Raw genomic sequence first — 18,900 nt, forward strand, 5'->3', positions numbered from 1 at the left:
CTGTTTGCCTGAAATCAGTGGCTACTAGTCACCTGAGTAAGGCAAGAAATGTTTGGGACTTTTTGTATGTTCCACTATTTTCTGGGAGGAAAATATGAGCTAATGCTTATTTAACTCAAGGTATTGCTGTGAAGATTAATTAGTTAATATTTGTAAAACATTCAGAAGATGTTCAGTACTATCTATGTGGTTGTTATTGTTGTATGATGAAGGAAAGGCAAAGAGATAGTGACTGTTATTCATTTTGTTTCAATCTCCTTGTATATTTCAGAAAATACATCCTCAGCAATAAGGAAGACATTCCTTCCTCTGATCTCTGGGATAGAAGTAACCAGGTAATACTTACATCATCTGAATTCATCCACATACATAGTCTTGGACAAGGCTGGGCAAAATACGGCCTGGGGGGCCGGATCCAACCCACCAAGTCACAGGATCCAGCCCACGGACCACACTGCCAGGACCCTCAGGCACACAGCTGCTGTGGTTTAAAACCCACTCCTGCATTTCTCTGCTCTTCAGGGAGGTGGAGGCTTCATGCAATTTCCCTGCCTCCACCCCAATCCTCAGCTCCTATAGATCAGAAATAACCAGTCAGTAGGACCTGATCTCAGCCAATCTCTCAGATCCTATTGGCTGGAAACAGCCAGCCAATCGGAGCTGAGAGACTGGTCTGAGCGCCTGGGGGAGCTGGAGTTGAGAGGCACATGGAGGGAGCAGCCTGCATTTTCAAGCAGGCTGGGATTGCGGAGTCCAGCCTGTTGGCCAGGAGACACTTAGGTAAACTGTTTCCAGCCAGCACCTGCCTCTCCTGCAGCCCAACTCTCTCTCCCAGAGCATCATCCAAATCCTCTGCTCTCTCTGTTCCAGGTGACAACTCCCTCCCAGACTCTGTACCTCCTCCTACATCTCTCCCCCAGGCCAGAATCCTTTCCTGCACCCACACCCCCTCCCTGATCCTACACCCCAATTCCCTGACCCAAATCACAACCCCCTCCTCCACCCAAACACCCTCTCAGATCCCACATCATCTCCTGCACCCCAGTCCCTTACCCTGTGCGCCCTTCTTCACCCAACCTCCAACCTAGACTCTGCACCCCCTCCACCACTTGACCACTTAACCAAAATCTTGGAATGACCCCCTTCCCCCCACCAAAAATTATTGCCCACCACTGGTCTTGGGGCTTGTCTACACTGGCAAGTTACTGCACTGAAATTTTCTCGCTCGTGGGGGTGAAAAATCACCTCCCCCCAGCCCAAACACAGTAAGTTGCAAAGCGGTAACTTGCCAACGTAGATAGGCTACCAGTGCTAGGAACTACAGTCCTAATAGAGGTGTTTGGATACATCAGAACAATGCTAAATATCTGACCCAAACAGCTAGCATCTTAACTTGACCTGCTGTACATAGGCATTGTAGGAATGTCAGAAGAGTGAGTACATGTTTATACTGGGTGGCTGAGTCTAGACTGGCAAGTTTTTCCACAAAATCAGATGATTTTGCGGAAAAACTTGCCAGCTGTCTACACTGGCCGCTTGAATTTCCGGAAAAGCACTGACGATCTCATGTAAGATCATCAGTGATTTTCTGGAAAAACTATGCTGCTCCCGTTTGGGCAAAAGTCTTTTTCCGAAAGACTTTTGGCCAAAAGGGTCAGTGTAAACAGCACAGTAGTGTTTTCCGCAAAAAAGCCCCGATCGCAAAAATGGCTATCAGGGCTTTTTTGCGGAAAACCGCCTCTAGATTGGCCACGGACGCTTTTCCGCAAAAAGTGCTTTTGTGGGAAAGCATCCTGCCAATCTAGACGTGCTTTTCCGAAAATGCTTTTAATGGAAAACTTTTGTGTTAAAAGCATTTTCGGAAATTCATGCCAGTGTAGACATAGACGTCGTGTAGCAATACCTATGCATAGTGAATTAGCAATACTGACAATTAATTTCCATGAATTTGTTTATTTATACAAATCCTTAGTGTTATTTTTTGCAGAATGTTCTGTATTTAAGGCTTTTTTGTTTTAAACCCCTGTGGCACCTTGATTTTGTGTTAGGTCCTTTTAATTAAATCTAAAAGTAAATAAATAATAATTAAGGATGTATAATGTGAGAAATGAATGCAATTAACTGTGGCAGATCCAAAGTGTAACCCCCATCAAAGTTTGAATTCTATGGATATAGGAAATTTTTTCTGCAAGAAAGTAAATATAAACAGACAGTAGTTGTTAACAAAAAGAATGATCCAGAATTTAAGATTAAATAGATGTGTGTCTTTACAGATTCTTGCATTGTATGTTTTCTTTTTATCACTTCTAAATGTGAGCTCCATCCAGGAAATGTAGCTATCCAGTCTTGTCAAACATAAGTAATAGGCATTCACTCCTGTGATTGCACCTTCTCTTTGCAAGCAGTTGCCAAAATATGTGCACAAGTAGTGAAGATGTTAATTTGCTAGCAGATTTTAATTACTTATAAGAAAAATTATGTATACTATTAATTTAATACCCTCCAAGGTGAGAAGTATTGTCTCTGGCAGTTGAGGGAGGTTTTGCTCTATTTTAGCCATCAAAGAAATCCAAATTAGTGTTTTTAATTAGGGTTCTTTTGCCATCAGCCACGTGAAAACATAATCTAGCTATTAACAGTGTTTAATTCAGAACCCACAGGATGGTTTTCTGGAAGAAGACCAGTTAAGGGGAAAAAACACATTTGCCTGGTTTGTGATTCTGGAAGTAACTATGGTTCTCTTTTATATCACCCTTTCATTTTACATTTTTATATGCCCTTGCATTTTACATTTCAGGCATACTTGAGTTATAGCAATGTAGCTACACTGACAGTGCTAGCATCAAAATGTGGATGGGAAATAACGAGCACTCTGGATAATGTAAGTACAGAATTGTGGAACAGTGGCATGCCAAGCTTAGTAACACTCGGAGGGGCAGATCTTGCTCATCATTAGAATTGGGCAGACAAAGGGTATGCTGTTTCCAAGAACAATTTTGATATTTCAAAATTTGGTTTATTTCTGATTAGGAAAGAAAAAAAAATTAAATTCTCTGAGAGTGGGAGGCAGCATCTCCTGCTTGGTGGTTGGGGCCCAAAGTAGTAGTTACGCCCAATGGTTGGTTTACAGTGGCAACCTTGTCTACTGGGTGTAGCTCATGGGCAGAGCTTCTGGTTCCAACACATGGGTGCAGCTCACAGGATGGGTAGGGGAACCCAGGCCTTCCCCATTCCACTGTATTCTAGGGCCTGTGGAGGCTGTTTCAGCTTCACTGAGGACAGTGCTTTGGGTCAGCCTGAAGACAGCTTCCCTGAGTCACTTTCTACCTCATTCTGCATTCCAGCTAGCTGCCATCCATCCATGGGGAGCCATCCATCCTTGTCCTGGTCCCAGTCCCCAGCAGTGGCAGCTCTCCCCTTATAACATGACCATTGTTGCAGGGTTAGCTCATTCACTTCAGCTCTGTTAAGAATTCTTCAAAGGATACTCTGTCTTCTTAAGTGAAACGTATACCTTTCAGATGTTTCACTCTTTTAAGGTATACAGTATTCCTCAAATTTCTGCAAAATTGTGTCATAATGTACTGTCTGCCTGACTTAGTTGCATGCTCTTAAAGCAGGAGTTCTCAAAATTCTGCACCATGACTCTTCTGATAACAAAAATTGCTACATGACCCAGGAATAGGGACCAAAGTCAGAGCCTGCCCGAATTCTGCCACCCGTGGCAGGGGGGCCGGGGACAAGGCCAAAGCCAGAGCCAGAGTCAAATTGGTCTTGGCAAAGGTGCCAGAACCTAATCCCATAGGCTTCAGTCCCTAGTGGAGGGCCTGTAATCTGAGGCCCTCCCTGTAACAAGGTAATGCCAGCCCATGACAATCCCATTAAAACAGAGTTGTGATCCACTTTGGGGTTCAGACCCACAGTCTGAGAATTGCTGAATTAAAGACATCTACAGCCGCAAGTCCTGAAATGTTCTAGGAGATTGCTATTTCCTGCTGGTCTTTCTCACCAGAAGCAGCTATTTGTAGGGTTGGCAGATGGTTTCAACAAAAATACTGGACATACTTGACATTACATCACAATCTACTTTATATCATATGTAGAAAATACCGGACATTTACATTTTCTCATTTATATTTTCTCAGTTTGTTTCCTGAACAAAAAGCTCAAATACTGGACTGTCTGGTTCAAAACCGGACCCCTGGCAACCCTAGCTATTTGCACTTATATATCAAAACTCTGTTTGAATCCTTTCCAGGAGTCCATTGAATTACCTGAGAGTTTCAACTCTTTAGGGGCTTTTAGTTTTTCCCTCTTCATGGTGACCCCTTTGCTCTTTCACCATGGTGTCCTCTTTGCTCTGTCTTCTCTTCTATCCCATTAGTAGCATCTATTGCAGTGTTTCACAAAGTGTGTTGCAGGCCTGCTTTGGGAAAGCTGCTAGTGGACCTGTGCTGCTTTGTTTACTTAACAGGCCACTGCTTCCCACAGCTCCCCTTGGCAGGAAACGGTGAACGGGAGCCAAAGGGAGCTGCGAGGCTCCATGTCTAAGGTAAACAAAGTGGTGCAGGCCTGCTAGCAGCTTTCCAAAAGGGGGCCCATAACCTGCTTTGGGAGCTATTGCCTTGTGAATTCATAATGAGAATTTCTACAACTTTAAGAATTAAAGAATTAAAATTCAGTTTTCTAAATTAAAAGAGAGTCATGAGCTCCCAGCTGTGTCAGATGAACCTGCCATTAGATTGCCTCCAAGATACCAGTTCTTGCTAACTCCAGTATATTTCCCTGTAACATGTGCTCTTAAAGACACAGTACATATTCCTAACAGAGTAAACATTCAGTTTAAGTACTTCTTCCATCTGGTTTCTCTAAGGACATGTCCACAAGATGACGGATCGAAGAGAGAAGAGAGAAGTATAAATAAGAATCTATAGAACATTAAAGTTGCAAATTAGATGACTCAAAATTATGAAATGACAGAATTAAGATTACTGGTATAATCTTAATTTGCCTCTCCCCTTCTGTATATGTGTTACATGATACTGTCTTTAATTACATTCTTCCATACTACTTTTTCCACAGGATCCTATCCTGTCAATCAGAATGTGTTCTAGTGTAGAATTACTCTGAATATTTTTATGTAACAAAGTTTATAAATTCTAAGGATGCTTTTTTACTAATGCTGGCATAAAAACTCTAGCATATGTTCTCAATGCTAATCCCCATGATAACTTTTTTTTGTCTATATATTACAGATAGATTTTATAAAGCTACTGTCGAATTTGGTGGTTTAAAACAGTGACCCCTGTTTTTTTTTTCATTTGTGACCCCTGTGGGGGCCGCCAAATTTGGTTGAGCAAAAAAAAAAAAAAAGTAATTGTTGGGCCACTCTCCTACCCCACTGTGTGTACATCGGGTGCGGAGCCAGGAGGCCAGGAAAAGCGGCCGGCCGGATCGAAGTGCTGTGACCCCCCGCCTCCAGGAAAGCAGCCGCTACCCCCAAGTGGGTCGCAACCCACGGGTTGCACACCTCTGCTTTAAAATACCCCATCTGTATCCCATCTTGTGATTTAGCAAATAAGACCATTGGTCTATAAGCAAGGCCTACGTTTCCAGGTATGGCTTGCTAAAACCTTATATTGAGGCTTGTTATAATTGTGTTCTGTTCACAAATGTGAATATATATATAAAATATAAAAACATACAAATCTATGCTGATTGGTAAATGTTCAGTAAGCCAACAGATAATTAACTCTGACATGTCATGCATGAACAACACATACTGTAATACTCATGAATCTTACATCACTGGAAATAAAAATCTGTTAAGTTTATTCAGGCGGCAGAAAGCAAATTACTTCACCAGATTAAAATTTTAGTAAGAGAGAGTGTTTAGGATTAATGGCATTTATTCTTATCTGTACTATAATATAACTTTTATACAACACACTGAGGCTCCAATCCTGAAAAGACTTACAGATATGCTTACTTACTGAGTCATCCCATTTATTCTCAAAATGACCAAGTGAAGGCATTGTGCAAACAAGAGACAGTTTGAGGTGTAATTTTAATACAATACCTAATAAGCTAGGCAGAAATATGTTTTGGAAGTGGTGGTGTGGAAATAATTTTTCAACACAGCGAGAACTGAAACCTCCAGAGTTAATAATAAGGATTAATAGAAAAATCAAAAATTTGTGAACCAGAAGATGTTTCAGGACCAGCCTCCAACTGTTAATGATGGGAGTTAAAAAGAGACTTAGGTGGGTCACTGATCCAGTAAGACAAATCCTCTAGAAAAATAAATAATCCAAAATCACTAGTCACTTTTGAAAATCTTGGCCATGATGTGTCTATATTCACCACATATATGGGAAGGATAGTAATAAATTGAAGCAACACATCATCTGCTCCCTGCCCACTAATCTGTCTTCCTTAGGTTTTATTCTAACAGCAAACTTCTGAGAAGCTTCCAGTAGCCCTCCCTCAATATTTACACCTGGTCAAAGCCCAGGATGGACAAGATGGAATTCTGAGTTAATAATGGCTTTTCTAGATATAAAAATGTCATGAGTTTTAAATTCAATATCCTACGTCCCTGCACTTGGACGGAACAGAAGAGATTTCAAAGGAGGGCCAGGATGTGGCCTTTTGTTTTGAATAGGTGACCTAAGCATCTGGGGGCCTTAATGAAGAGGCTTTTTTTTTCTGTACCAGAAAAGGGTGTCAATTGTCACAATGTTTATGGAAATCACACAGGAATTGGGCTCTCTGTCACCATGAGCCCTGTGTCATTGGTCTCGCTTCAGAGGGAAATTCCTCCAAAATGTAAAACTCTCCAAACATTTGTGAAACACCTTTTCAGTGAAATATCTAGTTTATGCAGAATGCATGATGATTGAAGCAACAGAGAGTTTATAGATGCTTATGGTTCATGTCTTCATCATGAATAGACAATTCACTTTCACCCAATTTATGCAATTTAACCATTAGTACTCTATTGCACCATCATGTACTGTATTATCTTTTTTCTCATAAATGTATACTTTTTAATGTAAAAATTATTTTGAAACTAACTTTGAATACTCATCTGCATCTCACTGCCTGTCAGACATATGTTGCAGGTTCTCTTGCCAAGTGAAAATCTGCTGAAGCTGTCCATTTATGTTCTTCATTCTGTATTTTTAAAATGCTATTCATTTCAGATAAAAATATTCACACATGAAGAGAGTGACATCTTGTCTGTCAAGGTAGAAATGCAAGTGAAGATACCATCAAATCTAGCTTTCATCCTTTTGTCTGACTTCCGACTCCGCGGGCAATGGGACAAACATTACTTGTAAGTGCAGCTTCGTATTTTTCCTAGCACTGTTTGACTCTCCTGCTAACTACTCATTTTAGATGCTATCACTTGTAATGTAAATACCTTTCTTCTGGATTAAAATTTGGATTGCCATGAATTGAGAAGAGAAGGGGCTGGGCCATATATGGGAGTGAGCAAGTCTCCATACCCTACACCTGGTATATAGTAAATAGAGATGTAAAATGCCATGTACATTGTTAACTGGTTAAACTATAGATTTAACTGGTCAATTGCCCACTGCACCACAGGCAGTGGGTAGGGCTGCTGGAGCAGCTTTCACCCACAGCAGTGGGCCTGGCTTCTCCAGTCAGGCTGGGCTAGGCATGGGATGGGCCTGGCCAGGCCAGGTGCTGGTTAACCACCTACCCCGGTAAGCATGCCAGTAAGGCAATGTTTACTGGTTAACCAGTTAATTGGCTAAACTTTTACATCCCTAATAGTAAAGGTTCAACTTTAATTGTAGAGGCAATAATGTATATTCACAATGTAAGAAACAAGGCAGAGTGATTCACTCAGCCATAGTCTGCTCTAATTAAACAAGTTTATGCTGTATAACCAATTCACAGTGTGACCCAGCAGAATGTAAAGTCCGAGCTTAAAGTCATAGCCTCCTAAATGCAAAAAAAAGTTTTATGTTTTTTCGCATAATTCTTGAGTCATTTCTTATCTAACTAAACTCTGTGAGTTCTTTGTTTTTTCTTAATATCCCTCACAGAGAACAGAGTAGGAAATAATGAGAGATTATATAAAATAGGTGGATGTGGTACCATTTTAATTAGGTATATACATGCACTTAAGGAAAAGGAAAGGGTTTTCCAGTCATTGTATCTTTAAAGGTTTTCAGCAGAGAATAAATATTCTGATTATGCTCCAAGTGGTGCTTTGAGGGGACATGCAGGCTTACCTGGCTGAGTTTTGGGTCCAACGAAGAGGAAAGTATTAAGATAAGTGAAAGGCATGTGTGGCAATACAGGCTGGACTTCCCTGGTCTTGCACTCTCTGAACCTGACTTGTCCCAGATTAGGGATTTGGCTCCCTCAGGGTAGGTCCCCTGCTATCAGCTCCCTCAGCCCTGGCCCAGCCACCAGCCAGCCCCATTGGGCTTCCCAGCTCTGCCACCTGGCCCTGCAGGGGCACACAAGGATCCTAGCCCTTCTGGAAGCTCTCTGCCAGCAGCCCACTGCCCTGCCAGACCACAGGGCTCCCACCTGCCAGCCCTCCTCTGGGACTTTGGTCCTGGAACATCCGTGGTCCAATGTTTAGAGAGGTTCAACCTATATATCCAGAGCTTCACATTTCTTATAACTATAGCTCCAAGGCCTGGCTAAAGTGGTCTGTTTCCTCCACAGTGCTTGGGCTTTAGGAGCAGAAATGAAGCAAAAAATATTGTCTGTGTAAAAAGCAGGTTTAAGGGTTATGTTTTTATATTGAATATGTGGAAATAAAAGTATATTGCTAAGGTAAGTGGCTGGTGGCTCTCAGTAGAGAGCAAGTAATTATACCCCGGCAGGTGGCTGTTCCTAAACAGAGCACTCGGCAACTTTGATTAAGCACTAGTAGAGATGCTTTAGGAGGAGAGTATAACATTTTGAGCCACTGGAGGAATAATACATCATCTCATCCAAATTTATGCAAAACATCAAAGGGAAAGTTCCAAGGCACTTTGTCACATGCTCTTTCTGCATCTAAAAAGACGGAAATAGATTCAAGTTTTGAGTGTCTGGAGACCCACAGAGCTCCAGGGACATAGCATGCAGCATTGCAGGCAGCGGGGTTGTTCTTTAGAATGGGGGTTGTCAGCTCTTTTTCTCTTTGAGACTCCCCTTGACATACTATAAAAATTCCAGGGCCCAGAAGAGGTTGGGGAGAGGGATTCATGGACAACTCGGAGCTCCAGGCTAGTGGAAGAGCGGGAGGCCTTGGACATAGTTGTTGCCTGTTATTTTGGACAGGGAGCAAAAGGCCAGCTCTGCACAATGTAATCCAGGGAAGGAGTACCACTTCCACTCTCTGATTCACCTCAGCAGACTACCCACAGGGGATACAATCAAATAAAATATAACAAAGCGGAGGCTCAGTTCAAGAAGTTTGTAAATCACGCAGGGCGCAGGGAGGGGGGTAATTAGGGACTGTGTGCAGTACGATAAGGTGTGAGGGGGGGAGCTCAGGTTGCAGGGAGTGAATAAGTAGAGAGCTGTGTGTGGGCAGGTTAGCTCAGAGTGCAGAGAAGGCATAGTTAGGCGCTGTATGCAGTGAGGGGTGTAGCTCAGGGTGCAGAGACAGGAGAAGATGAGGTCTGGGGGGCAGGAGTGTAGGTCAGGATACAGGGGGATGTTAGGGACTGTGTACAGGTGGGGGTAGCTTGGGGAGCAAGGCGTGGATACTTGGAGCCATGTGCAGTGAGAGGTGCAGCTCAGGGTACAGGACGGTGTAGTTAGGGGTTTTGTGTGAGCGCGCAGGGGTAACACAGTGCAGAGAAGAGATAGTTGTTGGGTGTGGGCAAGGGTAGTTCAGGTTGCAGGAAGGCTTACCTAAGGGCTGTGTGTGAGCAGGGGGCATAGCTCAGGGTGCAGGGCGGGAGTACTAGAGATTGTTTGCAGTGAGGGCTGTAGGTTAGGTTTCAAGAGAGGGTGAGTAGTGACTGTGCAGTGAGGGGTGTAGTTAAGGGTACAGGGAGGGAGTACTTAGGTGCTATATGTGGATGGGGCATTGGTCAGAAGGCAGGGAGAGGGTAGTTACGTGCTGTGCAGTGATAAGTGTAGTTCAGATTGCTAAAGGGAGTTGCTAGTAATTGTGCAAGCAGGATGGGAGCTAGCAGCTCCATGTTGTGAAAGGGGTCATTCAGGTTGCAGGTAGGGATAGCTAGGGGTTGTGTTTGAGTGGGGGAGTAGCTCAGTGTTCAGGGACGGGGTATTAGAAATTGTTTGCCTTGAGAAGCATAGTTCAGGGTGCAGGGAAAGGAGTAGTGGGGTTTTATGCTGGCAGGGGGGTTGGGTGCAGGGATTGGGTAGTTAGGGGCTGTGTGCAATGAGGGGTGTAGTTTAAAGATGCAGATAAGGAATAGTGTAGGGGCTGTGTGCAGTGTAGCTTGGGTTGCTAGGAGCTATGTGCCATGAGGAGTATAGCTTAAGGTGCAGGGAGGGGGCGTAGTTAAGGGCTATGTACAATGAGGGGTGCAGCACAGGGTGCAGGGCGGGGAAGTAATTAGGGGCTGTGTGTGTTGGAAGAGGGGTTGGTGTAGGAAGAGGATATCTAAGGGCTGTGTGCAGTGAGGGGTGTAGTTCAGGGTGCAGGGAGGGAGTAGCTATGGGCTGTGTGCAGTCGGGGCATAGCTCAGGATTCAGGAGGATGTAGGTAGAGGCTGTGTGGCAGGAGGGCTCCCCCTGCCATGGCTGCTCCCTGAAGGCTGTGCCACCCCAAAGTTTCCCAATCCAGGTAGCTCTTAGCAGCTATATGAACAGTCAAAGGGGTCTGGGAGCTGAGGAGTAGCCACCACCTCAGGCACCCACAGCAGCACAGATGGGGAAATGCTACAACTGCCTGCTCCGCAGCTTCCCAGAGCCAAAGGACCAGCTGCCCAGCATTGTCTGGCTCCAGCTTCCCACTTACAACCTGGCCAGAGAGCAGGGACTGGGGGAGATGAGGAGGTAGATGAGGGGGGAGCTATGCTTAGGACTGCCCCACTCTACATAGGGCACTGCTGTTTGGGGGAACAACACCCTTCTATCCATCCCAACTCTGCCCATGGACTCAGGGCTTCTGCCTGGAGGGTGCACTGAGGCTCAAAGCTTCAGCTCTTGGTCACTCCCAGCTTCAGGCCCGGGGCATTGGAGCTTCATGCTTCTAACCACTCAGTGCCAGCTTCAGACTGGGGTAGGGGGTAGGTGGCACCAGAGCTTACCCACTGCTCCTTGCTTCAGATGGGAAGAAGGGGTGGAGCTGGAGCTCCCACTTTCTGCCCTTTGCCACTCCCAGCTTTTGAGAACGAGGAGCAGGCCTGACACTATCCAAGGGTATGTCTACACTACCCCGCTAGTTCGAACTAGCGGGGTAATGTAGGCATACCGCACTTGCAAATGAAGCCCGGGATTTGAATTTCCCGGGCTTCATTTGCATAAGCGGGGAGCCGCCATTTTTAAAACCCTGCTGATTCGAACCCCGTGCAGCGCAGCTACACGGGGCACGAACTAGGTAGTTCGAACTAGACTTCCTAGTTCGAACTACCGTTACTCCTCATGAAATGAACTAGGAGGGTAGTGTAGACATACCCCAAGAGAGTTGCTTGTACTACTTTTCTCCAACACATCCAGGCCTGGAACTTTACTGGCTCATTTTAGAAAAAATGGAGGCAGAGCCATTGAAAAGTAGTTTCAGGTGAGGAGTTGCAAAGAAGGCTCTTTCATTATGTCCACATTTCACTCTTCCATTATGTCCACATTCTTTGAGAACTTGCTGTTGGTCCTCCTTTTGTAGAAAAGTAATGTTAGTGGTAGCACAAGCCAAACTGAACTGCAAACTAGTTTCCAGCCTAGTTTTAACACTTCCTGAGTAAACTGAAGAAAAACAGAACAGCCTACATTAAGATGGTAAGGTGTTCTTTCTGTTGCAATGTTTCTAGAGAGAGCTTATTGAGCATTTCAGGTTCTGAACTGTCCTGGTTATGGATGTTAAATGTACTTGCAGAACGTGTGAGGTCATAGAGGATGTGAATGAAGATGAGAAGATCTATCACATTACATCTCCATCAGTGAATGGCAATAACCCCAAAGATTTTGTAGTTCTCGTGTCAAGAAGACAGCCCTGTAAGACTGGGTGAGTACAAGCATTTCAAGTTTGACTGATGCTAAACCTACAGCATTATAATTCTTGATTCCCATGCATATACAGAAAGCAGGCCCAAGAATTGTGAAGATATTATTGTATCATACAGGAATTTGGATGGACGTCTGGTTTCTTTAAAGAAGGAATGTAGGAACAGGTTAGAAGCATAAATATTAGCACACAAGGTGTTCAGTGTTCTATCTTTGACAATAGTCAGTAGTGTCTGGTACCAGAAGGTACTAGAATCCCCTGAAATGGATAGTTTGAAATAGGAGGATTCTGTTCCTAATTTTCTTTGTAGCCTCAGGCAAGTAAAAATTGGTTTCTGGTCTGAAGCATGAAGGTTCATGTATTTTATTATCCTATCTAATATAACTTCAGAAGTTCCTACTATCCATCTAAATGATAGAGCCTTTTTGGAAACCTGCTATTTTCTTGGACTCTGTGATAGCTAGTGGCAGTAAGTTCCACAAGTAATCTGTTTTTTGTTAATCTTTTGAACAGTTTTACATTTATTTTCTTTCACTTTCATCGAATGCTTCCTTGTTCTAGTATGATGAGACTCCTCAAATAAGACCATTTGATATTGGATGCTAGCCATTGTTTTATATCCTTGGTCACGTTCCCGCCATTGCTGTTCAGTAACTTTGCATCTGCATGCATATAGCAATGATTCCCAACCTTTTTTATGCCAGGCACCAGCAAACCCATTCACAAACTTTTGGCAGACCAGTAATGTTTTATTTGCATACTCATTATACAAATAATGAATATGTAAATATGGTGTTACCTGATCACCTAGCCCCAACCCAGCCCATTGCTCCCTAGTGCCTAAGACCCTTTAACCCCCATCCCAATGCTCCATGCCCTTTGACCCTTTAACCTCTGACCCCAACAGTCCATGCTAACACCCTCTTGCCCAGTGACTCACCACACCCTCACCCAAATTACAAAGGATGAATATAAGCAAACAATACAGATATGCAGAGGCAAGATTAGAAAGGCAAAGGCACAAAACGAGCTCAAACTAGCTACAGACATAACGGGAAACAAGAAGACTTTTTATAAATACATTAGAAGCAAGAGGAAGAGCAACAACAGGTCTTGCTCAATGAAGAGGGAGAAACAGTAACAGGAAATTTGGAAACGGCAGAGATGCTTAATGACTTCTTTGTTTCCGTCTTCAGTGAGAAGTCTGATGAAGGAATGCCTAACATAGTAAATGTTAGTGGGAAAGGGGTAGATTTAGAAGATAAAAAAAAAAAGATCAAATTAAAAATCAGTTAGAAAAGTTAGATGTCTGCAAGTCACCAGGGCCTGATGAAATGCATCCTAGAATACTCAAGGAGCTGAGAGAGGAGGTATCTGCGCCTTTAGCTATCATCTTTGAAAAATCATGGAAGACCAGAGAGATTCCAGAAAACTAGAGAAGGGCAAATATAGTGCCCATCTATAAAAAGGGAAATAAGAACAACCCAGGAAACTACAGAACAGTCAGTTTAACTTCTGTGCCAGGAAAGATAATGGAGCAAGTAATTAAGGAATTCATCTGCAAACACCTGGAAGATAATAAAGTGATAGGTAACAGCCAGCATGGATTTGTAAAGAACAAATCATGTCAAACCAATCTGATAGCTTTCTTGGATAGGGTAACGAGTCTGTGGATAAGGGAGAGGTGGTAGATGTGGTATACCTAGACTTTAGGAAGGCATTTGATATAGTCTCTCATGATATTCTTATCAATAAACTAGGCAAATACAACCTAAATGGGGCTACTATAAGGTGGGTGCATAACTGGCTGGATAACTGCTCTCAGAGACTAATTATTAACAATTCACAATCCTGCTGTAAAGGCATAATAAGTGGGGTTCCACAGAGGTCTGTTTTGGGACCGGTTCTGTTCACTATCTTCATCCATTATTTAGATATTGGCATAGAAAGTACACTTATTAAGTTTGCAGATGATACAAAGCTAGGAAGGGTTGCAACTGTTTTGGAGGATAGGGTCATAATTCAAAATGATCTGGACAAACTGGAGAAATGGTCTGAGGTAAACAGGATGAAGTTTAATAAGGACAAATGCAAAGTACTCCACTTCGGAAGGAACAATCCATTTCACACATACAGAATGAGAAGCGACTGTTTAGGAAGGAGTACTGCAGAAAGAGATCTGGGGGGTGGGGTCATAGTGGACCACGGGCTAAATATGAGTCAACAGCGTGACACTGTTGCAAAACAAGCAAACATGATTCTGGGATGCATTAACAGGTGTGTTGTGAGCAAGACACAATAAGTCACTCTTCCACTCTACTCTGTGCTGATTAGGCCTCAGTTGGAGTATTGTGTCCAGTTCTGGGTACCACATTTCAAGAAAGATGTGGAGAAATTAGAGAAGGTCCAGAGAGGAGCAACAAGAATGATTAAAGGTCTAGAGAACATGAGAGATGAAGACTGAAAGAATTGGGTTTGTTTCGTTTGGAAAGACGACTTGAGAGGGGACATAATAGCAGTTTTCAGGTATCTAAAAGGGTGTCACAATGAGGAGGGAGGAAAATTGTTCTCCTTGGCCTCTGAGGATAGGACAAGAAGCAATGCAGGCTTAGGTTGGACATTAGGAAAAACTTCCTGTCAGGGTGGTTAAACACTGGAATAAGTTGCCTAGAGAGGTTGTGGAATCTCCATCTCCGGAAATATTTAAGATCAGGTTAGACAGACATCTATCAGGGATGGTCTAGATGGTACTGGGCCCTGCCATGAGGGCAGGGGACTGGACTCGACCTCTCGAGGTCCCTTCCAGCTCTAGTGTTCTATGATTCCTCTGGTCCTCATGCTCCAGGACATCGGCCTTCAGCGCCTCAGTGTGTTTATGCTCATCTCCTGTAGTGCCCAGGAAGTACTGATAATCCAAATTAGTTCACTGAATAGCTCATGTCCCAGAAAAGAGTCCAGCTCTTCATTAAAGAGGGAAGTGGTTGGAAGCAGTGTTCCCTCTAACATTTTTTATCCTTGGGTGGGCTGATTTTTCTTTTGGGTGGGTTGAATTTTCTTATTTGCACCACCAATATTGAGTGTATCAATGTACACCACCAATACAAACAAAACGCACATCTGAAGTGGGTTGGGCCCACAAAAGCTCATGACACCATCTACATGTTTGTTAGTTTCTAAGGTTGCTGCAAGACTATTTGGTTTTTTTTGTTTAAGTTTTTCCAGATATAGACTAACCAGGCTACCTCTCTGAAGCTTTTCAAACACAGTGTGTATGTGTGTATGCACATACACATATCATTTATACATATATTTTAAGCAGTCCATACATGTGGAATAAAATGTATATTAAAACAAGACACTTGTGACTAGTTGCTGTGAAGTACACTCAGTGACTACAAAGATGCTGTATAAAGGTGAGAATTAGCCTTCTTCCATTGGAGGAAGAATAGAAGCCCCAGAACAAATTAACATATGACTTCATGGTTAGTAGACATTTACATGTTTCAAAGAACTTGCAAATAAGGTTTCATCCTATAAAACAACTAGCATCTCACCTAGTACTTGCCACTTCTGACTCTTAAAAGCCAGAACTCTACCAGGCTGTGTCTAGACTGCAGAATTCCTTTTTTTCTAAAAAAACTTCACCTGCGTCTAGACTACAGCCACGTTCTTTCGAAATTAAATCGAAAGAACGCAGCTTTTCTTTCGACGGCGGTACTCCTCATTTCACGAGGAAGAACACCTTTTTTCAAAAGTGCTCTTTCGAAAAAAGACGTTCTTGAATGCAAACAAGGCTTTTTCTAAAGAAAGCATCCAGACTGCTTGGGTGCTCTCTTTCGAAAAAGCAGCTCACTTTTTCAAAAGAAGAGGTTGCAGTCTAGATGCTCTCTTTCAAAAGAAGCTTTTTCGAAAGTATCTTTCGAAAGAGGCTTGCAGTCTAGACGTAGCCCCAGATAGCAAAGATCTGGCCTTAATGCAACACAATTTACCATGTATTACATAGTTTCCCCCAAGCCAATTGATTACTTTCTCCCTCCTCCCAGCTACTCATTCCCTGTTTATCTCAGCTGATTGTCTTCTGTTTCAAGCATGTGGCAGGCAGCATTTAGCTGTTTACTGAGGCCCTGTCCCCGACGATCAGCTGATCTCCCTGCCTGCGCAGGGAGCTTTGAACCTCTGCACAGGGCTCAGAACATAGCAGCTTAGAAGGAACTTTGGTTAGAATTGTGGTTATTGTCCTAAAACTTTGTTTTTCTCTCCCTACAGTGACCCTTACATAATAGCAGTGAGGTCAGTTACCCTGACATCTGTGCCACCTTCTCCAAACCATTGCAGAAATGAAATCCGATCTGCAGGATTCCTGATCCAGACTGATGACAACAACTCCTGTACAGTAAGCAACTTTACAAATCACAGTAGTATCTGCTGTCTCTTCCACACTACATGTGCTTAAATCTCAATGATAATCACTATCTGAAACAGGCCAATGACACAAAGGAAGAAATCACTTGATTTCCAAATTTGCTTAAACACTTGAATTCCTATAATTTAACATATTAAAATTCATAAGTATGACACAGACTTTGAGAATAAAGAATGTCTGTGTACACTTTGAAGTGAAGATTACTCTATAGGAACATACTCTTCTGAAAATATTTCCTAACTGGTCTAAGGAGTCATTTTTTTGCCAACATTTGAGGTACTAAAACAAACATATTTAACGAGTTAGAGATGATGGATCAAATTCTGCTCTCTGCTACATCTGGTATATACATTTAAGCAAGTATTTGAGTAGCTAGCCAATGTGGGGACATTAAGATCATTAATATACTTTTTAAAAGGTGATTATTTTCCAGTTAATATTGCCTTCACCATGCTTTTTAGTATTAACACTAAGCAACTGATGCTGATACTAGTTCTTAGAAAATGACCCTCATGTTCAAGTTTTGAGTTTTTAATTTTTGTTACCCAGGTGTCTTATTTTAATCAAGTTACCGCTGGTGTTCTGCCTTATCTTGCTGCAAATCTCACTGGCTCATCAAAATCCATTGAGGACACTGCTTTTTCGTGCATCAAGTTTTTGGAGAAAGAAGATAGCAAGAATTACAATATTTTAAGTAAAATATCAGGGGAGCTCTAAAGATTATCATAAAACATTTTTAAGTGCTACATGCTGACATGAGGATTCTCAATATCTACATAATCTACCAGACTGAAACATTTGAGCGACACAGTTCATTTCAGCCCTGATCCTGAGAGTATTTGAGCACTTGCAACTCGCACTGATTTAGGAATTATTGATTCATATTTTTAATTTTAAATAGAATGGGGACTATTTCTTATTAATACCTCTCACTTGAATTTGATGGAGTTGCCCAGGCATAAACGAGGGCATAATTTCTTACCATTGTGGAAGGGCCTCTAAATTCAGGTTTAAAAAGCTGGTCTTTAGCAATGATATTGAATCTTATACATGGTTTGGAAAGTGCTGTGAGATCTACTGATGATGACTGCCATGGAAGTGCTAGGTGTTAATAATATGATAGCTTTTCAGATAGACAGAACAATAAATAATAATGATGAATAAACAATCTGGCCCATACTAAATTATAGACTTAAAGGCATGATGGTTTCAGAGGCTTTTTTGTATTAAACTGCTTTGATTAAAAAATGATATAGTGCTGGCAGTTAGACCTTATTGTGAATTAATATCTTTAGATGGATTTAAAGAATAAAAGTTCAGGAATCATGTTGAAGTACCTCAGGATTGCATCAGAGGTTCATGGTTTGGTGTATTCAGTCTTTCTGAGCAGCTAACATCCTATCCAGCTCCTCCTGAAGTCAATGGAAGGACTCCATTGATTTCAACTAGAAGCACATTAAGCCCTGAGGAAAACAGAGGTAGTGTTTGTTACTTTATCTCTAGCCTCAGCTCCTCCGTTACAGGTAACAGAGATGGCTGGGAGGGACAGAAATAAGAGGGAGCTGGTTATTGCTCCCTGATATTCATCCAACTTTATGCCCCAAACAGTAATCATTTTCTTTCTAAGTAGCCCTCCCTCTCTCCTCCTCCCCCAAACATTCTATGAAACAGGGGTCAGCAACATATGGCACATGCCATAAGTGGCACGCAAGATGATTTTGAGCAGCACGCGCGATGAACATGCTCCCCCTCGCTCCCTCCTCCACCCAGAATGGGGAGCCATGCTGGTGATCCAGCATTGCGCCCCTCGCAAGATTGAAGCTTCCTGCAACGGGGGAGAGCCCCAAGGTTCAGCAACGAATTCAGCTTGTGGGGAAGCATGCACACAGCTCCTCTCCTCCCCACAGGAAAAGCTGGAGCAGAGCCCAGGGTAGAAGACCAAGCAGGGTGCATGGTGGAGAGTGCCCCTCCCCTCCTCCCAGGAGAGTGGCGCATCTTAGGATTAAATCTTGGCATGCCACTTTGGAAAGGTTGCTGACCCTTGCAATAAAAACTCCAAAGCCCTCCCGTGCCACAGCAACTGGTTTTCTGCATATAAAGGCCTGATCCAGCACTAGGCAAACATGGCAGTTGCCTCTGGCTCCACACCACAACACTCCTCTGGAGCTAAGCTGCTCAGGCTTTTTATTTAGCCCCATGTGGCAGAAGTCAGGGCCACAGGCTTCAGCCTCATCTGGTAGGGCTGTGGCTTTCTGGCCTGAGCCCCAGCAAGTCTAATGCTGACCCTGCTTGAAGGACCCCC

At 43.0% G+C, this 18,900-nt stretch overlaps 1 protein-coding gene across 1 annotated transcript in view; it reads left to right on the plus strand.

Annotated features, from left to right (window-relative positions):
• Positions 1-17,855, plus strand: part of ACOT12 (acyl-CoA thioesterase 12) — a 49,924-nt gene extending 32,069 nt beyond the window's left edge. The window contains exons 10-15 of the mRNA XM_075932206.2: positions 272-335; positions 2,798-2,881; positions 7,206-7,339; positions 12,047-12,175; positions 16,442-16,568; positions 17,148-17,855. Coding sequence (XP_075788321.2) covers positions 272-335; positions 2,798-2,881; positions 7,206-7,339; positions 12,047-12,175; positions 16,442-16,568; positions 17,148-17,315 — 706 coding nt within the window. The 3' untranslated portion in view covers positions 17,316-17,855. The remainder of the gene's footprint in view (positions 1-271; positions 336-2,797; positions 2,882-7,205; positions 7,340-12,046; positions 12,176-16,441; positions 16,569-17,147) is intronic.
• The last annotated feature ends 1,045 nt before the right edge of the window (positions 17,856-18,900 follow it).

The sequence above is a fragment of the Pelodiscus sinensis genome, chromosome 6 (assembly GCF_052426305.1).
Source record: "Pelodiscus sinensis isolate ZL-2025 chromosome 6, ASM5242630v1, whole genome shotgun sequence".
NCBI lineage: Eukaryota > Metazoa > Chordata > Testudines > Trionychidae > Pelodiscus > Pelodiscus sinensis.